The sequence below is a fragment of the Hemitrygon akajei genome, chromosome 10 (genome assembly GCF_048418815.1).
Source record: "Hemitrygon akajei chromosome 10, sHemAka1.3, whole genome shotgun sequence".
Classification (NCBI taxonomy): domain Eukaryota; kingdom Metazoa; phylum Chordata; class Chondrichthyes; order Myliobatiformes; family Dasyatidae; genus Hemitrygon; species Hemitrygon akajei.
Window position 1 is genome coordinate 119,271,646 of NC_133133.1, and position 26,213 is coordinate 119,297,858.

Consider the following 26,213-nt stretch of genomic DNA (forward strand, 5'->3'; position numbering starts at 1 on the left):
AATGGCAGGCAGTGACTAGTGGGGTACCGCAAGGCTCAGTGCTGGGACCCCAGTTGTTTACAATATATATTAATGATTTAGACGAGGGAATTAATTGCAGCATCTCCAAGTTTGCGGATGACACGAAGCTGGGCAGCGATGTTAGCTGTGAGGAGGATGATAAAAGGATGCAGGGTGACTTGGATTGGTTAGGTGAGTGGGCAAATTCATGGCAGATGCAATTTAATGTGGATAAATGTGAGGTTATCCACTTTGGTTGCAAGAACAGGAAAACAGTTTCTTATCTGAACAGTGGCTGATTAGGAAAAGGGGAGATGCAACGAGACCTGGGTATCATTGTACACCAGTCATTGAAGGTGGGCATGCAGGTACAGCAGGTGGTGAAAAAGGCAAATGGTATTTTGGCATTCATAGCAAAAGGATTTGAGTACAGGAGCAGGGAGGTTCTACTGCCATTGTACAAGGCCTTGGTGAGACCGCACCTAGAATATTGTGTGCAGTTTTGGTCCCCTAATCTGAGGATAGACATTCTTGTCATAGAGGGAGTACAGAGAAGCTTCACCAGATTGATTCCTGGGATGGCAGGACTTTCATATGAAGAAAGATTGGATCGACTAGGCTTATACTCACTGGAATTTAGAAGATTGAGGGGGGATCTTGTTGAAACGTATAAAATTCTAAAGGGATTGGACAGGCTAGATGCAGGAAGATTGTTTCCGATGTTGGGGAAGTCCAGAACGAGGGGGGTCACAATTTAAGGATAATGGGGAAGCCTTTTAGGACCGAGATGAGGAAAAACTTCTTCACACAGAGAGTGGTGAATCTGTGGAATTCTCTGCCACAGGAAACAGTTGAGGCCAGTTCATTAGCTATATTTAAGAGGAAGTTAGATATGGCCCTTGTGGCTAAAGGGATCATGGGTATGGAGAGAAAGCAGATACAGGGTTCTGAGTTGGATGATCAGCCATGATCATACTGAATGGCGGTGCAGGCTAGAAGGGCCGAATGGCCTACCCCTGCACCTATTTTCTATGTTTCTATGTGATTGTATGCTCTGACTTGAGTGTCTCCACAGCTGTTGTCTCTCCATCTCCTTTCTGATGGATTCAGCCAGAAGCAAGATGGGAGAGGTAACTTGCCCTTAACAAATGTGATTGGGGAACTCCAGGACATCTCCTCATACCTATCTCTTGACCAGGACCCTGCTGGTGGACATCAGGCCACTGTCTCCCAAACCATCTCATCATTTCAGAAGATGATCCAGTCTAGTCCTCTACACGTTCTTCTCCAACCCTCTTCTGCCCTTTACTGTCTCATGCAAGTCTAGCTGAAGAATCTCAACTCAAAATAATGACTGTCCATTGAAGCTGCCTAACGTGCTGCGTTTCTCCAGCAGTTTTTCCATTTCCCACCCATTCATGTGGGTTACGTGAGGTCTTCACTCCTCTGAAGAGCAGTCGTGTTGATTTTGTGGGTTCCCTTACCAAACCATATTTTAGAGAGTACATCTACCATGTTCTGATAAACAATATTGGTATTGCTTTATTGTCCCATGCACCGAGGGATAGATAGTGAAAAGCTTTTTCTGAGTGCCACCCAGACAGATCATTCTATACATAAGGACGAGGAAAACAGAGACCAGAATATAGAAAAGTTCTTGTCCCAGCCCTGTGTGTTTGTTTTAATTTCTGAACAACAGAAGACCATGTGACATCTTCCTACCAAGTATGGTATATGTCTGATCCAGGAGAATGACTAGCCTCAGAGACAGATCTGACCTGTTTGGCGATGAACATGGATAAAGGTTAGATTAGCTTTATTCGTCACTCGTATATCGAGACATGCAATGAATTGGGTAATTTTACATCAAAGACCAACACGGTCCGAGGACGTGCTGGGTCAAAGCAGCCATAGTGTCTCCATGGTTCTGGTGCCAGCAACTTTCCAGCCCTTCCTAACTCATACATCTTCAGAACGTGGAAGGAAACTGGATCACCCAGGAGAAACCACATGGTCACGGAGATAACAGACAGCAGCAGAAATTGAAGCTTGACTGCTGGTGTCTTTAGCCACTATGATACCTTTTCGCCCTTTCATCATCTTAAGCAGTGAGGTGCTTTTCTTCTCCGCCTTCTGAATGTAGAAGAAGAAGAAGAAGAAGAATAGCCCTTAACTTGGCAGTGGAGTTATCGGGGCACCATCTTTTGACGGTGTTTCTATAGCAAGTTATTCTTGTTTTTACGAGGCTGAGTTGCTAGCTCAATGCTCAACCTGAATTGGATTCGAACTTGGGAACCCTCGCTCCGGAGTCCGGGGCTGATGTTATTGCGCCACCAAGCGGGACACCTTCTGAATGTAGGTGAGAATTACAGTGCTTATTTTGCGTGGATTCTCCATGTTAGGAGAAGTATTCTACTGGGTTTTGATATTGACAAAGACCCAAAAAATTGACAATTCCCTTCTGCCACTGACTTTCAGGATTGTCCATCGTCCCTCCCCACTGATCTCCCTCCAGCCACTTATCCTTGCAAGCAGAACAAGTGCTACACCTGCCCTTACAGTTCCTCCCTCACTACCATTCAAGGCCCCAAACAGTCCTTCCAGGTGAGGCGACACTTCACCTGTGAGTCTGTTGGGGTCATTTACTGTGTTCAGTGCTCCCGGTGTGGACTCCTTTATATTGGTGCGACCCGATGTAGATTGGGAGACCGTTTCACCAAGCATCTATGTCCACCAGAACAAGCGGGATCTCCCCATGGCCACCCATTTTAATTCCACTTCCCATTCCCATATGTCCATCCGTGGCCTCCTCCACTGTTGTGATGAGGCCACACTTAGGTTCGAGGAACAACACCTTATATTGTTTTTGGGTAGCCTCCAACCTGATGACATGAACATCAATTTCTCAAACTTCTGGTAATGCGTCCAAACCCACCCCCTACTCCTTCTCCATTTCCCACCCCCTTTTCCCTTTTTCACCTCATCTCACCAATCAACTTCCCAGCTCTTTATTTCATTCCTCCCACTCCAGGTTTCACCTGTCACCTTGTGTTCCTCTCTCCCCTCCTCCTACCTTTAAAATCTACCAGTCAGCTATTTTCCTCTAGTCCTGCCGAAGGGTTTTGGCCCGAAACATCGACTGTACTTTTTTTTCCCATCAATGCCACCTGGCCTGCTGAGTTCCTTCAGTATTTTGTGTGTGTTGTGTGTGGTGGAGAATATATTGACTGGCTGCATCACAGCTTGGTATGGAAACACCAATGCCCTTGAATGGAAAATCCTACAGCAAGTAATGGATATGGACCAGTCTATCACGGGTAAAGGCCTCCCACCACTGAGCACACCTACATGAAACATTGTCACAGGAAAGCAGCGTCCATCATCAAGGACCCCAGGAGCCTCTGGACTCATGCCAACAAGTTCAGGAACAGTTGCTACCCCTCAGCTATCAGGCTCTTGAGCCAAAGGAGATAACTTCACTTGCCCTGTCATTGAAACATTCCCACAACCTATGGACTCACTTTCAGGAACTTTTCATCTCATAGTCTCAATATTTATTCATCATTATTATTATTTATTTAATTTTGTATTTTCACAGTTGTGTCTTTTGCATACTGGTCAAACGCCCAAGTTGGTGCATTCTGTCATTGAAACTATTAAGGCTATTATTCCATTAATTTAATGAGTATCCCTGCAGAAAATGAATCTCAGTGTTGTATATGGTGACACATATGTACTTGGATAATAAATTTACTCTGAACTTTCAGCTTTAGTCACCTGGTACAGCTGATATTAACAAAGACAAAGATTGTTTGTTGTTCTAGATCCCAGATCTCATGTCTCCAGTTTTTTATACATTTAAAAGGAAATATTTTTAAGGGCATCTGGTAAATGCAAGTGAGTGGGAGCAAATGAATAGCTCTTTTGAATACCTGGTCTCGGGGTGATGAACTGAATGGACTCGTTCAGTGTTGTACAATTCTGATGGGTTGTAGACTAACATTTCTGGTGTATGGCTTCTCATTTTGTAGAAATGGCAGTCAAAACCACAGCAAAAATCGGCACTGAAAATGCCCAATCATATATGTACGAATAATGCTCTTAATAATTTTTAAAACATTTGAGAAAAATATGATCAGTTTAGTGATCAATACCAAGGGTGCAATGGTACATTAAAGTAACATGGTCCTGATTTGCCACAAAATCCAACCATATTAGAAAGCAATATCTTTACATGTCCTGAAAAAATATTCTGCTGGCTGTTTTTGACTTGATATTTTAGTTAAGTGCTGTAGGTTATGGTAGAACCACACATGTATATAAAGACTATTTTCTAAGTCATTCTGGATGGGCTGAATGGCCTGATTCTGCCTTTATGTCTTGTGGTCTTCTGGACCTAGTAAATATATTCCAGATTGACAGGCAGCTGCTTGTTTGTGGTGAAGGAACTAAACCAATGGATTTACTGCTGGAGGACATGCTTGTGTACATGTACTATATGAAGGTGAAGTTGTAGATGATTATTCCAGCACCCACAAAGCTGAAATTAATCTTCTTTGGTCGACAAAACCTGATTTCCTGTATGTTGAATAACTTTGATTAACTTACGATTGTCTCCAGTTTCCTTGAGTTAAGAGAGCAGCTGTGTCTGGATGTAAACAATATGAAAAATGAATTAAGGGTTTTTTGGGTCTTGCTCATCCCAACTTAGCAATTTATGTTTTCCATCACTGCTGGGATTTTGTTTCTCCAAGTAAGTCAAATACTTCCACAATGTACTTTCAGCAAATTAATGCTCTACCTGGTCAGCTTGCTATCCTTTTCAGAATAATTACTGTTGTTTTGCCCTCTAGTGATTTATTTACTGCTCCCTGAATAGACATTTAACATACTTGTTTAAGCAAAAATGGTTTTGTTTTTAAAAATCTCATTAGTATATTGTGTACAGTTGATAAAAGAACCATCCATTAAAGTAAATATACCTGCCTTCAAATTACTTACAGCTAATTCTTTAACATATAATTGTTCACTGAATGTGTACATTGCTAACAATGTCAGCATTAATTGCCCATGCTTTATTGCCTTGGACTGAGGAAGCAAATGAAAGCCAAACTCTTTGTGGTCTACAGTCACATATAGGCCAGATGTGATGAACGAAGATGGCAGATTTCCTTCCGCAAAGGAAGTTTGGGTTTTAATACCAAATTGACTGTTCCATCATAACCATGCCAAGACTTGCTTTAACTCAAGTTTTATTTAAAGTTATGCTGCTTTTAAAGTCATATTGGCCACTTTCCAGTTTGTTTTACAGTCACTACATTGCAGTTTCATTAGTTGGAAAGTGTATTGGAGCAAATAGACTTTGTCAAAGTCATTACTAAATTCAAGTAATTTATCATAAGATCAGAATACGTAGGGGCAGAATTAGCTCAATGATTGGATTCTAATAAGGTCAATTTGTAGTTTGCATTTTTTGAGTTGGAAATAATATTAAGAGGAGCAGTATATATGTTCTCCACATGCTTAACCTATTTTATATTGTGTCTTTTTTCATTAAGTATTTTCTCTTCTGTGGCTTCTGAGGTGCAACGAAGTGATCTCCATTTAAAACATCCTTTCAGAAAGCATTTGGATTTGACTGTGTTGATGGTATAGCACTTTGTAACGGTAATTACAAAGCCCAATCTGATCAATGAATCGTGGGGTTCACCAAAAGCATTGACAATTCCTTCCCCGTTCCCAAAGATCTGCATTTTCCACCATCTACAGACTCTTGGGTCTCCTGCCCCAAGAATTAGCTGGTGCAGAAACCAGTCGTCATAACCTTTGCCATAAACATTCTTTGTAAACGCTTTGAGGATATTTTCAATGCCTGCTTGAAAAACTATAATGTCCTGGGCCAATTTTACTCAAAATGCAGAAGGAATGGGTAAGAGATAAGGGGGCCTCGAGCCCCAATGACATGACCATATGTGGCACACACATACAGCAAAAGGAATGCGAAGCATCCTAAACAACCCACCCGTGTAGTCAAGCACCACAGTCTGAAGCTTCCCCAAAACATACAGAAATGGAGTTGAAGCACTTCACCCTCAAGCCAATAGACTTCTGATGATAAAAAATCATCATAAAGAAGACTTCATGTATATAATGACTTTGGTTTTCCACATGTTCGCTCTTACATCTAGTAAGATGCCAGCTAAACACCAAGGTTCTGTGCCTTGGCAGTTGATTGCTTTGAATGGATGAAGGTGTCCTTCTCTAATGTGGAAAATGCCAGTAATCAGGCTAAACTCAGCCGGCTCCATCATGGACACTAGCCTCCCCAGCATTGAGGATATCTACAAAAGGCAATGTCTCAAAAAGCTGACATCCATCATTAAGGATCCCAATCATTCCCTCCTCTCGTTACTATCATCAGAGAGGAGGTTCAGGAGCCTGAACACACACACTCAATGCTTTAGGAACAGCTTTTTCCCCTCCATCATCAGATTTCCAAATGGACAATGAACCCATGAACTCTACCTCACTATTTTTGCTCACTTTATGAACAATTACAAATTATGGGATGGGTATCGGTGGTCATGGTAATTGAAGAGACGCTCATTTCAGGACCAAATGTGAGTCAAAGTTGAGAAGAACCTAATTCAGTCTCAGAAAACTGCTGGAAGAAGATGGAGCAGATGATTAGGAATCAAAGACTGCCACTGGGAATACAATCACTTCAACCTCGGCACTATTTTGTTGAAGGAATGTCCAGATGATCCCAGCAATGTGCACAGAATGCTGGAGGAACTCAGCAGGTCAGCCAGCATCTGTGGAAAAAAGTAAACAGTCGATGTTTCAGGACTGCTGAAGGGTCTCGGCTCGAAACGTCGACTGTACTCTTTTCCATAGATGTTTCCTGGCCTGCTGAGTTCCTCCAGCACTTTGTGTGTGTTGCTCGGATTTCCAGTATCTACAAACTTCCCTTGTTTGTGTCCTGTTGATCCCATGTTGGGTGTTCAATGCCCACAAGTGGATCTGAGCGTCATCTGTCAAAGTAGTCCCCAATTATATATACGCTTGTACTTGCACACCACTTTTCATAACCTCAATTTGTTATAAAACGCCAGCCAAACTCCCCATAGCAAGTCATCACAAAAGATTAAGACCAGATAATAAACACAAAAGATTCTGCAGATGCAGGAAATTGAGAGTAACACACACAAAATGCTGGAGGAACTCAGCAGGTCAGACAGCATCCATAGAAATGAATAAACAGTCATTGCTTTTGGCCAAGACCCTTCAAGGTGATAGTTAATACCAAGTGGGTGAGAGGAGATGAAGTAAGGAGCTGAGAGGTGATAGGTGGGAAAGGTGAAGGGGTGGAGAAGAGGGAATTCTGGGAAAAAGGGAGGGAGAAGGGGCACCAGGGGGTGGTGATAGGCAGGTGAAGAGAAGAGAAGATGTAAGAGGGGAGCCAGAGAGTGGGAAAATGAAGAAGAGGGAAGGGAAAGGAGAAGAAATGACTGGAAATTGGAGAAATCAACTTTCATGTCATTAGGTTGGAGGTTGCTCCTCCAACTTGAGAGCGACTGTTTTAATTTGCTCAGCTGACTCTGTCTTTTCAAAGTTCAAGGTAAATTTCATTATCAAAGTACATGTACAGTATGTCACTAGAGACAACCCTAAGGTTCATTTTCTTGCGGGATACTCAACAAAATTTTGGGCAGGTGGGGCTCATCAGCCTTGGACGGCAGCCCACATAGGAGAAGGAAAACTCTGATTTTAAAACTCTGCTGCCTGGCGGCCATACCCACCCACGGGAAAGGCTTCAGGAGTAAACCCTGAGGAAGAAATCCGGAGCCGTGGATCCTAAGGCAGTTTGATGATTCTTACAACTTCACTCTGGCAACCTCTGCGATGACACTGGTGCCAAGCTATATCAACACTTGCCCTTTCCTTAGACTACATCGATGACATGGTGAGGGGGAGCCCACTGCATGGGCAACAGCTGGTTCTTCAAATCTTCCTGCCCAGGCTTGCATCCTGGAGAGGAGACAGTCCACCAGAGGCACAAACCCGTGACCCCTGAGATCGACGGCTGCCTACTATTACTCAACAAATCTATAGAATAGTGACTGTAACTGATCAATGAAAGACTATACAACTAGGGCGTCCAGAGTGCAGAAGACAACCAAACTGCAAATGCAAATATAAATAAGTAGCAATAAATAATGAGAGCATGAGATGAAGAGTCTTTGAAAGAGACCTTTGGTTGTGGGATGTTTCAGTGAGGGGCAAGTGATGTTATCCCCTCTGGTTCAAGAGCCTGATGACTTGCAAGTTAAGACAGGGATACCTCAAAATAATGTTGCAGGATTTGAGGGAGGAGAAAAGAAATTTATCTAATGTGCTTGCCGAGCATTACCTGACAAAATACTTCTTGAACAATTCAGTTGGAGAGGCATTTCAGCTTGTTGTGCTCAAAGTATGGAATTCAAACCCCCAAGCTCTTCACCAAAAGCATGAAGATTGTTTCTAATAATGAATGCAGAAAAACCAGAAATGAGGAAACACAGTGGACTGCAGATGCAGGAATCTGGAGTGAAACAGCTAAATATCGGAGCAACTAAGCAGATCGGCCAGCAACTGTTGTGGGAAACGTAGGGTCAAAGCTGTGGGTTGAGACCCTTCATCTGGATTGAAAGTGTTAAGGGAGATACCCAACTTCTTTATGCTGGATATCAGCCAGCATCCCGGAAAGTAACACACATAAAGTGCTGCAGGAAGTCAGCAGGTCAGGCAGCATCTGTGCAGGGAAATAAACAGTCAAAGTCTCAGGTTGAGACCCTTCATCAGGATTGGAAAGGAAGGGAGAAGCCAGATCATATGTTCCATCGTGGTAAAGTGATTCTATGACATTACCTTCCAGAAGTGTGGCCTCCCTTTTGATGTCTGCTGGCACTTTGACTCTCTACTCATTCCCCAAGCAGTACAAAAAATAGTATTAGGTTATTTGGAAAGAATCCCATGTTGTCAATATTGAGGGAACACAAACTTTAAAGTGATTGATAAAAGGATTAGAGTCAAGGAGAGGATTTGCAGACATTTACAACACACGCTGCACCCGCAAAGCAAACAGCATTATGAAGGACCCCACGCACCCCTCATACAAACTCTTCTCCCTCCTGCCATCTGGCAAAAGGTACCGAAGCATTCGGACTCTCACAACCAGACTGTGCAAGTTTCTTCCCCCAAGCCATCAGACTCCTCAATACTCGGAGTCTAGACTGACATCTACATCATTTATTGTTATACTGTAATTTGTCCTCTACTGTGCCTATTGTCTTGTTTATTAATTATTGTACTGTCTTGCACTGCTTTGGCACTTTATGTAGTCCTGTGCAGGTCTGTAGTCTAGTGCAGTTTTTGTGTTGTTTTACGTAGTCTAGTGTAGCCTTGTGCTGTCTCACATGGTCTAGTGTAGTTTTGTGTTTCATGTATCACCAGGGTGCTGGAGAAATGTTGTTTCATTTTTACTGTGTACTGTACCAGCAGTTTTATGGTCAAAATGACAATAAACGACTTGATTTTCACCCAGACATTGGTGGGTGAGATATTAATGGCTGAAAGGGTGATGGAGGCATTCTTGGAAGTGAATTGAAGTCCAAGACCCAAAAGACCCAATTAGACTCTTCTTTGTCCCATTTGAACCAAGTTGGTCTAAGTGACTTCCTTCTACGTCATTATTTTTTGACAGGCATACATACATGCTGCTTTTAATCTGGATAATGCTAGTCTGGGAAATCAAGGCATTTTAATACATATATAAAACATTAATAGAACAATATTTGGTTTGCATTGGATATTTGGACAGGAACCAAACTTCATGATGCATTAGAACTAAGAATCTGATGTGGGTTTCTTAAAATTGTAAATCTATAGCATTAGCATTGTTATATTGCTACTCTATGAGGGTGGTTTGTATGGTGATTCTTCTACATAGAAAATAGAACACAGTATGGCTTCACCCCACCCAACCTGCAATGTTCTGTCGACCACAGAACCTACTCTGATCAATCTAACCATTCCCTCCCCTATAGGCCTTCATTTATCTTTCATCCATGTGTCTATCTAAGTGTCTCTTAAATGTCCCTAACGTATCAGCCTCTACCACTACCCCGGCAAGGGTGTACCATACTCTGTGTAAAAATCTCACCCTGACAGACACCTATTCCTTTTCCAATCATCTTAAAAGCATGCTCACCCCCACCCCCAGTGTTAGCAAAAATGAGAGAGATAGTTTTGCTCAGTTAATTTCTTTTAGTTTTAGGATGCTTCATTCCGGCTGTAGGTCCTTCCCTTGAGGACTTTCACACATTTCAAAATAACTTTTCATTACTTTACTTAAATATTCATCATTTTTATTTTCATTTAAATCTCTGCAGTGGAGCTCTTGACCTTCTGACACAGAAATGAGAGTGTGAAGATGAAACTGGATGAAGAGCAGACCGTTTGGCATTTCTGTTGCTCCACCATTCAGTAAGATCACAGTTATTTCCCCTACGGTAACCTCATGTCTCTTAATTCCTGCAGTGTAAACTCAGTGGCTTCTTCATTAGGTGAGCCTGTGCACCTGCTCTTCATGCAAATATCTAATCAGCCAATCACATGACAGCATAAAAGCATGCCGACTTGGTCAAGAGGTTCAGTTGTTGTTCAGACTAAACATCAGAATGGGGAAGAAATATGATCTACCTGACTTTGACCATCATGGAATGATGGTTGGTGCCAGACAGGGTGATTTGAGTATCTCAGAAACTTCTGACTTCCTGGGATTTTCACGGATGACAGTCTCTCGAGTTTACAAAAAACAAGAAACATCCAGCGTACGGCAAAAACACCTTGTTAATGAGAGAGGTCAGAGGAGAATGGCCAGACTGGTTCAAGCTGACAGGAAGGCGACAGTAACTCCAATATCCACACGTTGCAAAATTGGTGTGCAGGAGAGCATCTTCAAACAAGGAGCAGGTCAAGTGGATGAGCTGCAGCAGCAGAAGCCCATGTGTACACTCAGTAGCCATTTCATTAGGTACAGGAGGTGTGTAATAACGTGGCCACTGAGTGTATAACCATATAACATGGGTTTTGTTTATTTAGAAATGAGCCCACGCAGCCTGGTCACACCCATGTGACCGCCCTGTACACCTTTGGACTGTGGGAGAAAGCTGGTGCAGTGGAAGAAAGCAGACGATCACAAGGAGAATATTCTGTACAGGCTGGGGCAGGGTTAAACCCAGGCTGCTGGCACTGTAAAAGCATTGAGATACCTTCCATGCACCATGACCCCCCCATGCCTCAAAATCTTTCCAAAATTCTTCCATGTTGACTAATAACATTTTTCCAGTTAATGATTTAATTTCAGCAACTTGATCCACTACAAGGGGTATAATCACTATAACTGATTGTAACAATTGTCCTTAATTGAAGGACAGTGGTTTATATGGGAAAATCCAAGTTGTGTCAATCACTGCCAACATGACAGTGTTATCTTAAATAACATGCCACCAGCACTTAAGATTCTTTGTTTGTGAAGAACAACCTGCCTCTCAATAATTTGTGCAATTGGTAATTTTAAAAAATTACTTATTTAAAAAAATTAGTTTACCAATAATTTTGAGGAACATTTAGCGTGTGTGGGAGGAGTGACACGTTAATGAGCTCAGTTGTTTAGTTCTGTGTGTCATCCGTTAGGTCAGTTTGAGACTGGAGTCTGGAATATAAGGTCTTGTCAGTGGTAGAGCATGATGGATGTGAATATTTGTCAAGAAAAGCCATTGAATTATTAATATATATTCATTGAAGAACCAGTCATCAAGCAAGGAGTAAAGCATATTCATTCCTGAATACATTTCAAAAGTAAGTAAGGATTTTATGTAGTAACACACACAAAATGCTGAAGGAACTCAACAGGTCAGGCAGCATCCAAGGACAGGAGTAAAGAGTCCGAGTTATTACTTTGTGTTACTCTGGATAATTTTATTATTTTATGTTGTTTATAATTTTATGTTGCTTTAGTGTTAAACTTTAATTAATTTAGTTTCTTCAGTGAAACACTAATCTGTTCCTTTTAAAAACAAGATGAACTTTTGTGTCTAGCATCACTTTATGTACATATGATCAATCTATAAGCTATTTCTATTATCTATTTATATTTATTGTGCTTTTTTAAATTATTTTGTTCCTTATCTTAGTGTGGTTTTTATATTCTGCATTGGATCCAGAGTAGCAATTACTTTATTCTCTGTTACACTTGTGTTTGGAAATGGCATGAAACAATTTTGAATCTCGAATCTCAAGATGCTGCTTATGCTATTGCAATGGTGCTGGTAATCCGTTTAAGCAAAATATGTTGAGCAGCAGTGCAGAGGCAGAGAATTAACACAGGCAGTACGGTAGCACAGAAAGAAATCTGGGATGTATTGTTGAATTTGGACACCTTTGTTTGGTCGTTCTTTATATTGAATTTATTGCACACTCGGAAATGAGGAGAGCTCACATTAAGGTTTCTGTACCTGAGGTTTGCTTATTCATTTGATAAGGTGAATAAGTGGTTGCTCAGGATAGTGCTCATACCTGTGGCCAGGAGTTACAAGTCCCAGCAGAGAAGCTTGAGCACAAAGTTCATGTTAACGTTTGATGCAGAAGAGGGAGTGCTGAACGCTTAAGTGGATTCTTCAAGAGGTTAGTTCAAGATTTGTACTGGCAGGAGGTTCGGGGGGGTCGATGTACCTGATCTGTTTTGTTCATTTTTTGTGCGGGAGGAGGTTCGGGGGGGGGGGGGGGTCGATGTACCTGATCTGTTTTGTTCAATTTTTGTGTGGGAGGAGGTTCGGGGGGGTCGATGTACCTGATCTGTTTTGTTCATTTTTTGTGCGGGAGGAGGTTCGGGGGGGGGCGGGTCGATGTACCTGATCTGTTTTGTTCAATTTTTGTGTGGGAGGAGGCTCGGGGGGGTCGATGTACCTGATCTGTTTTGTTCATTTTTTGTGCGGGAGGAGGTTCGGGGGGGCGGGTCGATGTACCTGATCTGTTTTGTTCATTTTTTGTGCGGGAGGAGGTTCGGGGGGTCGATGTACCTGATCTGTTTTGTTCAATTTTTGTGTGGGAGGAGGTTCGGGGGGGTCGATGTACCTGATCTGTTTTGTTCATTTTTTGTGCGGGGGGAGGTTCGGGGGGGTCGATGTACCTGATCTGTTTTGTTCATTTTTTGTGTGGGAGGAGGTTCGGGGGGTCGATGTACCTGATCTGTTTTGTTCATTTTTTGTGTGGGAGGAGGTTCGGGGGGGTCGATGTACCTGATCTGTTTTGTTCATTTTTTGTGTGGGAGGAGGTTCGGGGGGGGGGGGGGGTCGATGTACCTGATCTGTTTTGTTCATTTTTTGTGTGGGAGGAGGTTCGGGGGGTCGATGTACCTGATCTGTTTTGTTCATTTTTTGTGTGGGAGGAGGTTCGGGGGGGTCGATGTACCTGATCTGTTTTGTTCATTTTTTGTGTGGGAGGAGGTTCGGGGGGGGGGGGGGGGTCGATGTACCTGATCTGTTTTGTTCATTTTTTGTGTGGGAGGAGGTTCGGGGGGTCGATGTACCTGATCTGTTTTGTTCATTTTTTGTGTGGGAGGAGGTTCGGGGGGGTCGATGTACCTGATCTGTTTTGTTCATTTTTTGTGTGGGAGGAGGTTCGGGGGGGTCGATGTACCTGATCTGTTTTGTTCATTTTTTGTGTGGGAGGAGGTTCGGGGGGTCGATGTACCTGATCTGTTTTGTTCATTTTTTGTGTGGGAGGAGGTTCGGGGGGGTCGATGTACCTGATCTGTTTTGTTCATTTTTTGTGTGGGAGGAGGTTCGGGGGGGTCGATGTACCTGATCTGTTTTGTTCATTTTTTGTGTGGGAGGAGGGATTTGGCGTTTGATGTGCCTGATGCATGTTGTTCGTCGTTTTGTGCATTTTTTTGTATCTGTCAGTCAATATTCAGAATGAAGATGAATCATGAGAAGGAGAACGGTGGAAGATTTGACAACGGTGAACAACGTTTTGACTAGAACTAGAGCCCATGGGTTAAGGGTGAAAGGTGAAATATTTAAGGGGCATCTGAAGGGGAGCTTCTTCACTTTGAGGACGGCGCGAGTGTGGAACGAGCTCCCAGGGGAAGCGGTGGATGTGGGCTGGATTTCAACATTTAAGAGACATTTGGATAAGTACCTGGGTGGGAGGGGTATGGAAGACTATGGTCCAGGTGAGGGATGATGGGACTAGGCAGAATAACAGATTGGCACAGACTAGATGGGCTGAAAGGTCTGTTGCTGTTCTGTAGTGCTCCAATACTGACTCTAATACCACCAGAACAGATTATTGATTATGATTTATTTATTTAGATACAATGAGGAACCACCCTTTCTGGCTCAATATGCCACTCTGCCCATCATCCCACCTATTTAACCCTTGCCTGAACACAGTTCAGCTTACAATGATCAATTAACCTACTAACTGGTATGTCTTTGAAATGTGGAAGGAAACTGAAGCACTCAGAGGAAACTCATGTGTTCATGATGAGGAAACTCCTTCCAGATGATGCAGAAATTGAACTCCGATCTCTGACGACCCAAGCAGTAACAGTGTCGTGCTAACTGCAAACTACCATGGTGCCAGAGCTTGCTGTTGTTCAGATTAAACTGCATCTGAATGTATCATTGGGTTTAAAGTATTTGGAAATGTCCTGGAGTCAAGAAATACTCAATCATTAACTTGTCTTCTTCTTTCTATGATGTGTGTGCTTAGACATGTTGTCATTGGTTTTTATGAAATTTTGGAAATCAATTATGTAACATATTGGCTAGAGAAGTAAAAGTCCATAGTCATCTTTTAGCCAATGTTATCTGTGAGTCCCAGTGATTTATCTTTTCCTGGTTTATCACTTCCTACCACATTGTTGACATTAACCAGAGCAAACTCTGCACGGGCAAAATTTAGGATTAGATCTGCTTATATTTGAGGGATTGTCTGTCCATCTGTGCAAATAATCTAGTAAGAAATTGGTTAATACATTATGACTAAATATCATTAAATATTTAGTTATTCAACATTTTACAAAGTATAACTGAAATGCCAATGAAATATTTCCAAATGCAATGGGAAATGGACGCCGACCTTACTCTCCATAACAGTTTGAAGATCTTTGGCTATCTATCTCAGGAGTGAAAGTGCGTTAAGTTTTACAGGGATTAGTGTGTATTTGAGTTCCTGAGTTCAGTAACTCAAACACACATTAATCCCTGTAAAACTTAACGCACTTTGGCTTGAAATGTTGACTGCCTATCCCTCTTCATAGACACTGCCTGACCGGCTGAACTGCTTTGTGTGTCTGTTGCTCAAGGTTTCCAGCATCTGCAGAATCCCTTGTGTGTACGAGGTGTGTATTTAATTTCCAACATTTCATGAAAACCAATGACAACATATCTAAGCAAAAACATATCTAAGAAAAAGACAAGTTAATGATTGAGTTTTTCTTGACTCCAGGACATTTCCAAAGTACTTTAAACCCAATGATACATTCAGATGCAGTTTAACCTGCTCTGGCACCATGGTAGTTTGCAGTTACTGCTTGGGTCGTCAGAGATCAGTGTGTAATTCTGGCATCATCTGGAAGGAGTTGGTTATTCCTAGGAATAATCCTCTATTCTTGAGGTTTTTTGTTTCACTAGATTACCTGAGATAATTTCTGACCCTACTTGTATTCCTGAATTCCATTTCTCTCCTGTTGAGGTTCTTCCAATGAGACTTATTTATATATCACAAAAGTGACGCAATCAGATGCTTTGGAGTTTCATGTGCTGAGTGAGGATTCTTGAGATTTGTAATTACCTACATTAGATTTACAACTCATTCTGAATGTATTATACCTCATCTTCGTTCACCCCATGTATTAGGAACTTGCTGTGGCATGTTGGCGTGACGCACACCAAAAAGGAAGCAACATTCAACAATTACAAAGAATTATATAATTTAGAGGTTAAAGTGCAGTTATGGAATAAAGTGTGCATCAATAGATAAATACCAACTTGTATTTACAATGTAAACAACATTATTAAAAATGTGTTTTAAAGTGTTTACAGTGTAGTGACAGGGGTAATAGAGGGGGTTGTGGTGGGGGGCTAGCTGGATTGGGTGATCAGATTGGGGACAAAACTTTTAAGATTAGCACAAAGTTTGTGTTTAAATAGTCCCATAGTGCTATCCATAAGGGAGCTTTTGGAAAAGGCAATTTGCTGGGTGGGTAGTGTCCATAATGATTTTTCCTGCCTGTTTCTTTGTCTTGGACACATAGAAGTCCTGCAGTGATGGTAGTCTGTAATCAGTGACCTGTTCTGCTGACCGAATTGTAACATTATCAGTATCATTATGTTTTATTTGTGATCAAATAGATCTTGCAAACTAGTTTAATTTCAATTATTGTCATTTGGACTTTGATGCATAAGTGAGTTTAAAATACTTATTCGCAGAGGTGTAGTCATTGTAAATATTATTGCACAAGTTTGTAGTGTTTAATTACGTTTCAGTTACACTCTGCAGTCACACTGATTTGTATAGAAGAGTACTAATTTAGAAGCCCCAAGTATTGGTTCCTCTATTTCAAGAAGTTTGCAAACTACAATTTATGAATTTTCAATCAACCATCTCATGCATGCACCTGTCTATTGCTCTAATTTCTAAAGAAGTCCTGCTGATCTGTAGCCTCATTTGAAGTAGAGGGAATCTGGGCTGAGCTGAGCTTAGTGTTATTATGAGGAGCAGAAGCTGGTGACTGTTTGCAGTGTGTTCAGTGTAAGTGGGTTGTGATTTGAACTCCACCACCTTTAGTTCATTAATACCGAGTGCCATTTGGGTGGTTTGTTGACACGACATTCAGGTACCTAACTGCTGAAGTCGGGGTTCAGATTACTTCATAAGGCAACTGAGCACAAGTGTAGTTGAACGTGTTGTCAACTTCTTGGGAAAGATGAAAATAGATATCAGTGACCTAAAATAATTTTCATGGCAATTATATTTATTTCAATCGTCTTCATCAATTAAGCAATATTGGATTTGGCTATGAGTTAGTACCTAGACCATCAGATATAAAAGCAAAATCATGCCGTTGGGCCCAAAGAGTCAGCTCCTTCATTCCACCATGGCTGAGTTACTATCCCTCTCAGCCCCGTTCTCCTGCCTTCTCTCTGTAACCTTTGTTGCCCTCACTAAGCAAAAACCTATCAGCCTCCACTTTAAATATACCCTTGACTTGGTCTCCACGACCGTCTGTGGCAACGAATTCCACAGATTTACCACCTTCTGGATAAAGAGTTCCACGGATTCGGCACTCTTTGGCTACTTCCGTGACATTAAAAAACTATTACTTCATTGTGAATGGAAGAGAAAATCATTATTTGCACCTACGCTGAGGTTTTAAAACCTCAGATGCAAAGCAGAATACACCCTGTTAAAACTAGCACTTGGAACTAAGTCATTTGCAAAGCAGAATACACCCTGTTAAAACTAGCACTTGAAACTAAGTCATTCATCCAATGCATCAGGTTCTTTTTTAAGGCATACATACTGGAATTAAGGCCAAGATTAAAATGCTTCACCAACGCATAGACACGAAGCGAGGTCTCTCTGACTGTCAAAAAACATACATTGATGTTCAAACAATATGCTGCCAGTTTGTGATCAGCTCTTCTTCGCCACTGGACAGAGTCAATTCAGGGAAACTTCCCAGATATTGCCTGATGCCTGGAATTGCTTTTTCCATGCATTCCCCATGGCTTTACCTGCTGGTAGGGATGTTCATTAATATGAATGGAATTAAAGCCAAGATTATAAACAGTTCATCACAGGGCAATTCATAAAATATTACTAGCAATTGAAAGTAATCGCATCAAGAAGAATTAGATTTATTAGAAACACATGAAAAAGGATCTTATTGAAATATACATTCTAATTAAAACTGAAGAAGGCTCAAAGTATTTTTAAATATCTGTCAATGGGATAACTAAAAGCATTACCTCTGGTTCTCCGATGATCTGGCTTTCTTCATAGTCATATATGATGCTTGCTTCCTGATTCACATAGTCAAGATCTTCAATGTGATCATCGGGTAATAATTGTATTTGATTCATCTCCTTTCTTCTCTTCTCATTCCTTGCAGGTGCAGCAAGGACTGCTTCCAGGAGTAGAAGTCCCACCAGTACTTTATAAGACGAGGTCTTCATTCTTGAGTTCTTGAAGAAATAATTTGTACTGTTAAGACTTGGTTAAAAAGAAGTGTTCTTTTTAACCTTAACATCCAATGAGTTTGCTTGTATATCCTGTGGGAATTCTTAGGCCCACTGGATTATCATCTTTTAATAATTAATAAAGTAGACATTCCTTGCAATTATAAAGGAATTATAACCATACAATTAACTTCTTCAAGCAAGCTACATCAAATGATACATTCTTGTGAATATACATATCAAATTATAATTTCAGCTACTGGAGACTGAAGATTGGTTTTATTTACAGACAGGATTCTCTGTATGAAAGCAGACCTATGTGTGGAGTTCCACTAGTCATGCCTATATGAAATTCCTTTGGGAGCTGAGGACTGCAGTGAAACCCATGGGCTTCACACTGGTTTCCTTTTACAGTCGCCTTCGCATAAACCGTGCAGCCAAACTGTAAAATATTGAGACTGGCTTATTACAGTGCGGCTTTGTGACCCTTATTAACCAGTGTATCTACTGTGGCTGAGGGTCTGCAAATAGACTGAAAGTTTTGAACACACTATCTTAACTTCAGTTTCAGAAAAAGAATTTTCCCTTAAAAATACAAGAAATGGACCATCTCAAACTTGTACCTTTTTCGACTGGATTTAATTCCCAGAATGGGACTTGCAAGCTAAGTATTGCGATAATTTGAAGTTACAGATAGAGCCATAGCAGTCTGATTTTGAATGCTGCTCACTATCTGAGTCCTATTTTACTTGGCTGAGTGAATCTCCTGCCACTCTCCCTGTGAGCTCTAACGGCAAAACAGGTTTCTCTTTGTGCTTCCCCTTGTTCACAGTATAAAATTCAGCAAAAAGATTTTCATACACTGCAAAAATTGAAAGCTTGAATCGTCATGCCTTCTATCAGCATTGAGTCTGCCATACAAAAGCGTGATTACCAATGAACCGTTGTCACATTATCACTCTCGATGAAGAACTCTAATAAAATTGGCAGTTGACTCTTCAGCATTTTATAGGTAGATCTGTATTTTTATTCCATAAAAACGTGAACACACTTCGATTCTGTTAGTCAACCGAAAGCCCGAAACTCACCTTTCAGTTGGTACCCTCTGAAACGCTGGCAAGCTGTAGACTGATATTCAGGACCATAAGAAAAAGTTACATTTACGTGAGCCAGGGGCTGCCCTTGAAAGTAGTGAAGCTGGCTTTATCTGCTGTGTGCGTTGCTACTGCTGCTACTGAGAGCACCTTGGGACAAAGTGTTTACTTTCTTGTAACCTAACACTACCTCTGCATGTATCTCAGAGTGAAAAAAAGAGTACACACCACCCCGAGGTTTCCAAATGGATTACGTTCTGTGCTAATAAAAGGTTTCCTAGAGTAACACACACAAAATACTGCAAGTCAGGAATAAACAGCAGTGGGTCTCTTCCCAAAATATTCCCCTCCATAGATACCGTCTGACCCACTGAGTTCCTCCAGCATTTTATGTGTATTGCTCTGGATTTTCAGCATCTGCAGAATCTCTTGTGTTGATCGGCAGTCAATGTTTTGGGCCGAGACCCTGCATCAGGGAAAAGGGGGCAAAAGCTTTTCTAGAGGCTGCAGTATAATACATTCATGTCCTGTGGAACACAGCCTCAGTGACAAATCTGCAATCAGAAATGGATTTTGCTGGTGAGTGCACTGTGGTCAGAAGCAATGGCTTCAGCTCACACCACTGACAAGTGTAGCCCAATATTATGTAGGCGTGGATGGAAACTTGCATTAGAAACTCCTATTTGGAAACTCCATTTTAAATTCACCTACCTTAATTCAAACATTGCTTTACAGTAGGCACCACACACAAAGTGCTGGAGGATCTCAGCAGGTCAGGCAGCATCTACGGAGAGGAACAAACAGTCAACGTTTTGGGCCGACTCTTCATCGGGACTGGAAAGGGAGGGGGAAAGAGCCAGAATAAACAGGTGGAGGGGGAGAAGTACAAGCTGGCAGTGACCGGTGAGGGGTGGGAGGGGGAAAGAGCCAGAATAAACGGGTGGAGGGGGAGAAGTACAAGCTGGCAGTGACCGGTGAGGGGTGGGAGGGAAGTAAGCAGCAGGGAGGTGATGGGTGGAAGAGGTAAAGAAGAGGGAATCTAATTGGAGAGGATGGTGGAGCATGGCAGAAAGGGAAGGAGGAGGGGCATCAGGGCGAGGTGATGAGCAGGTGAGGGGAAGCATACTGGAGAATGGAATAGGATTGGGATTCGATTCCTGCTGCTGAGGAATTACTCCTTGACCACCATTAGGACGGAATGATGTGACTGTATAGCAGCTGCTTTACAGTGACATCGATCACTGAGCAAGGTTAGATTCCCATCAATGTCATTCAGGATTGTGTACGTTCTCCCCATAACCTCATGGGTTTCCTCCAGGCACTCCCATTTCCTTCTACAGTCTGAAGACAGATGTGTTAGTCAATCGTGGGCATGCTCTGTTGGCACCAGAGTGTGGACACACTTGCAGGCTTTCCCCAGCTCCAATCCTCACTAACTTTATTTGATGCAAACAACATATTTTCCTGTATTCTTTGATATATATGTGACAAATAAAGCATATCTTATCTCTAACAAAGCCGTTTTCTGCAGAGTATCAGCTCAGGCATCAAGGCCTCTGCCTGAAATGTTGACTGTTTATTCCTCTCCATAGATGCTGCCTGACCTGCTGAGTTTCTTCAGCATTTTCCGTTTGTTTAACGCAACAGTGTGGAGCATTTCCCAGGTATGTCCTGTTTGGAAAATATAAAATAAAATCCGTCTGACTTGCCTCTGCCCCAAAATCCAAACCTCAGTTATTAGCATCCAAAGCTATCTAGTAGCATTTGGTGACCAAAATAATCCCCCTCGGATGACCCGGTTTTGATCGTCATAACAACATTTCTCAAAGAGTTAAAAACCAGAGTTGAGATGACAATAACTGCCTTTGGCATCATAGAAATGTAAATCTGCGTGTGGCCTCGGAGAGCCTTGTGAAGCTGAAGTCAGGTTAAAGGTTTAAACATAAGCTTTATTTCTCTCGTGTACATTGAAACTTAGAGTGAAATGCATCATTTTTACGTCGTCTATCAACACAGTCGGAGGTTGTACTGGGGGCAGCCCAATGAGTGTTGACACGCTTCCAGCTCCAGCACCCACAACTCACTAACCCAAACCCTTGCCATACGGCTTTGGACAGTGGGGGGAAACCAGAGCACCCAGAGAAAACCCATGCGGTCACAGGGAGAACACACAAACTCCTCAAAGACAGCTTCGGGAATTGAACCCAGATCAGTGGTAGCTGGCACTGTAAAGTGATTATGCTAGCCACTACACTACCGAACTGTAGCATGTCAGGCCGAAGCTCCTCTGCTGCACGACCAGTGCATGGGAAGATGATTATTGTTGGTGAAGATCAGTAATTTCAGCCTTAAGGTGGTGCAAGTGGTGTTTCTCAGGGAAATGCTCCCACTCAGCCATCTTCAACAACTTCATCAGTGACCTACCAACCAAATGTCGGGAATGGGAAGGACAGCTAATTGCATGAATATTGGGAATGGGAAGGACGGCTGATTGCACAAACTTCGGGAATGGGAAGGATGGCTGATAGTACGACTGTCGGGAATGGGAAGGACGGATGATTGTACAAACGTCGGGAATGGGAAGGACGGATGATTGTACGAATGTCGGGAATGGGAAGGACAGATGATTGTACGAACGTCGGGAGTGGGAAGGACGGCTGATAGTACAAACGTCGGGACTGGGAAGGACAGATGATTGTACGAACGTCGGGAGTGGGAAGGACGGCTGATTGTACGAACGTCGGGAATGGGAAGGACGGATGATTGTACGAACATCAGGAGTGGGAAGGACGGATGATTGTACGAACGTCAGGAGTGGGAGGATGGCTGATTGCACCAAGTTCTGTTTCATTTTATTTTATAGATTCAAAGATAGGTGGAGGAGCAGTTAGTGTTGAGGAAACAGAGAACCTGCAGAGAGACTTAGATAGTTTAGGGGAATGGCCAAAGAAGTGGCAAATGAAATATAATGTTGGAAAGTGTATGGTCATGCACTTTGGTGGAGAAATAAATGGGCAGACTATTATTTAGCTGGGGAGAGAATTCAAAATGCAGAGACGCAAAGGGACTTGGGAGTCCTTGTGCAGGAACCCTAAAGGTTAACGTCCAGTTGGTGGTGAAGAAGGTGAATGCAATGTTGCCATTCATTTCTAGAGGTATAGAATGTAAGAGCAGGGATGTGATGTTGAGGCTTCATAAGGCACTCATGAGACCACACTTGGAGTATTGTGTACAGTTTTGGGCTTATTTTAGAAAGGATATACTGACATTGGAGAGGGTTCAGAGAAGATTCACGAGAATAATTCCAGGAATGAGAGGTTTACCATATGAGGAATGTCTGGCAGCTCTTGGGCTGTATTCCCTGGAGTTTAGGAGAATGAGGGAGGATCTCATAGAAATATTCAGAACGTTAAAAAGCCTGAACAGATTAGATATGGCAAAGTTATTTCCCATGGTAGGGGATTCTAGGACAAGAGGGCACGACTTCAGGATTGAAGGACATCTATTTAGAACAGAGATGCGGAGAAATTACATTAGTCCGAGGGTGGTAAATCTGTGGAATTTGTTGCCATGAGTGGCTGTGGAGGCCAAGTCATTGGGTGTATTTAAGGCAGCTACAGATAGGTTCTTGATTAGCCAGGGCATCAAAGGGTATGGGGAGAAGGCAGGGGAGTGGGGATGACTGGAAGAATTGGATCAGCCCATGACTGAATGGCGGAGCAGACGCGATGGGCTGAATGGCCTATCTTATGGTCTTAGATACACTATGGTACTGGGCTTTTTTGGTCCAGTGAGCTTGTGCTATCCAGTTGCACCCATGTGACCATTTACCCTACATTAACAGCACTTTTGGACTGTGGGAAGAAACCGGAGTGTTTGAAAGTGACCCACGCTGTCACGGGGAGAATGTCACGTCCTCACGCCATCCCGGGGGAACGTTACGCCGACATGAGGAGAGCGTCATGCCATCCCTTTTTTTATATACAAAATATCTTTACTACAATTTCAGTGCCATATGTACAAAACAGTGACTAACACAATTACTTCACTACAAATAGACAATACACATTAAACCAAAATACTTCCATCTCTGTCGATGATGGCAATTACCCCCCCTCGGAGCCCAACGGTCCCTGAATGCCTCTATGGTCGCCGTGGACTGCGCATGTTCCTTTTCAATATTTATCCGGGCACGAACATACCCTTTAAACATGGCCAGGCAGTCTGCCCGGGCAGATCCTCCCACCACCCAATTCCAAGACTCACGGATGGCTGACTTCGCCAGCCCCAGGAGCAAGTTGACAAGGAATTCCTCATCTCTCCATGCCCCCTCTTTACTGGATGACCGGTTATAAATAGGGTGGGGCTAAAATGCAACCAGAAGGCAAAAGCAGCCACGCAGATACGCAAGAAGGGGCAGCAGCTTCACACACTCCAGGTATGTGTGGTACACGGTCTCCTCCAGCCCACAGAAGCGACATACGACTGGGAAATCCATGTACAAACTAAAGAACTTATTGCAGGGCACCGCTCTATCCAGCAGCCTCCACCCCAGATCCCCCAGGTGCATGGGAAGAACCCCCTCGTAAAGGGACTGCCATTGGGGACACCTTCACCTCCAGGTGGAAGGAACGACCACCATGGCGTGTCGGGACGGTGGACAAGGGCTAAGAGGTGGAGGGTGTGGAGCAGCAGCCCACACAGATACCTCCTACTTGCATCCCTGAATGGGATTGTGGGTGTCGAGGAGAGACGGCTCAAGTTGTGTGGACTCGGCTCTCGGATAAGATTGTGGGGCCTGGGCCCAACAAGCAGCTCAGCCTGAGTCATTCCTTGCACCTGAGCCGCACCAACATCCGGTGAGGTAGGGCAAGGGTCGGCCGGGACTCTGCCGTCTGTCAGAGGAGGGGATTCCCGGCCCGAGGCAACCATGTTCCCGATTCTCAGTAGGTCCTGATAGAAGCTGGGCAGACTCTGCAAAGCAACACGGCTTACACCTGTTGGTGCTAGCCGCATCTTTTCATGAAGACAACAGCCCGTCTGGAGAAAGAATGTCGGCAAAACGTGCCACCTGGGAGGGTGCTCGGCGTACAGGAATCTCTGCAGGGTCTTGAGGCGGAGAGCCACCAGCCGCATACGTACACAGACCAATGACTGTCCGCCTTCTCCCACTGTGAGACCCAGGACCGCTGTGGAGACCCAGTGTTTCCTGTTACCCCAGAAGAAGTCCACTAACTTCCTCTGCATTCTCATGACAAAGGAGGCAGGAGGGGCCAAGGTGACCATCCGATACCACAACATGGAGGCCTCCAGCTGGTTTATGACCACCACCCTGCCTCGATAGGAAAGCACCCTGAGAAGGCCTGACCAGCGCCCCAGCCGGGCCATGACTTTCATCTCCAGGTCCTGCCAGTTCGTCATCCAGGTCTCCCCAGAAGGACTCGGGTAGACTCCCAGATAGAGGAGATGCCTGATGCTCCACTCTGCTGTCATCTCCTCTGGCAGGGAGTCCACCTGCCACTGACCCACTAAGAGTCCAGAACATTTCACCCAGTTGATCCTAGCAGAGGATGCTGCCGAGAAAACTTCTTGGCACTTGCGCATCCTCTGCGGTTCACTGGGATCTGTCAACATGAGGAGTACATCATCGGCGTAGGCCGAGAGGATGACCTCCATGTCGGGTTCACGCAGAACCAGACCCATCAGCCTTCGCCAAAGAAGGCTTAGGAATGGCTCAACACAGATCGCGTACAATTGACTGGACATGCAGTGCCCTGACGTATGAAGGGAAGGCTCTTCTGAAGGGAATGGGCGCTGTCGGTGATCCATTGATCTTAACAAGGCACTCTGCCGCAGAGTATAGGAGCTGAACTCGGGCCACAAAGTATTGTCCGAGCCCAAAAGCCTGCAGAGTGCCCACCAGGAAACCATGGTCTACCCGGTCAAACGCCTTCTCCTGGTCAAGAGAAAGAAATGCAGCCTGGAACCCAGTCTCCTGTTGCAGGTGGATCAGGTCCCACACTAGATGGGCATTGTCCTGGATGGAATGGCTTGGGACTGTGTAAGATTGGTCAGGATGGATCACCTGTCTCAATACCAAAACAAGACGGTTGGCCTTTGCCCGGATGAAGATCTTATGGTCTGCACTCAAGAGGGAGACTGGACACCAGTTCTTTAGCAGGCAAAGGTCTCCCTTCTTGGGCACTAGGACCACAACAGCTCTCTGCCATGAGAGGGGTATTTCCCCAATGGCTAGGCTCTCCCTTAGAACAAGGTTGTAGTCATCTCCCAGGACATCCCAGAAAGCCTGATAAAACTCTGCACTCAGTCCATCTAAGCCAGGGGACCTAGCCCTCCGGAGTTGCCGAAGGGCAGTAGACAGCTCCTCCCAAGTCAGGGGAACGTCCAGTCGCATTGCGTCCTCTGGGCTGACCTTAGGCAAATCTTTCCAGACCTGATTGCACGCCTCTGTATTTGACAGATCTGGTGAGAATAAGGACTGATAGAATGAGCGGACTTCTTTATTGATTTCGTCAGGGTCTGTGATGGAGGAGCCATCCGCAGCCAGTAGCTCCACCAGCTGCTTTTGGACTCCCCGCCACTTCTCCAACGAGTAGAAGAAGGGTGAGCCACAGTCCAATTCCTGCAGCATTTGGATCTGTGACCTCACATACGTGCCTTGGGACTGCTGGAGCTGCAGATTCCTTAGTGTGTCATTCTTCTCCTGGTATTCCTGCCATAGCAGTTGGTCTCCAGTGGTCGGACCAAGATGGGACTCTAGGTCAAGCAACGTGCTCTCAAGCCACTGAATCTCAGAGCTCCA

The 26,213-nt window shown here is 43.6% G+C and overlaps 1 protein-coding gene across 1 annotated transcript in view; it reads right to left on the bottom strand.

Moving 5' to 3' along the window:
- Positions 1 to 19,542, bottom strand: part of LOC140734620 (epiphycan-like) — a 56,549-nt gene extending 37,007 nt beyond the window's left edge. The window contains exons 1-2 of the mRNA XM_073058846.1: positions 19,385 to 19,542; positions 18,087 to 18,302 (exon numbers count right to left, since the gene is read on the bottom strand). Of these exons, the coding sequence (XP_072914947.1) occupies positions 18,087 to 18,293 (207 nt within the window). The 5' untranslated portion in view covers positions 18,294 to 18,302; positions 19,385 to 19,542. The remainder of the gene's footprint in view (positions 1 to 18,086; positions 18,303 to 19,384) is intronic.
- Positions 19,543 to 26,213: the final 6,671 nt, after the last annotated feature.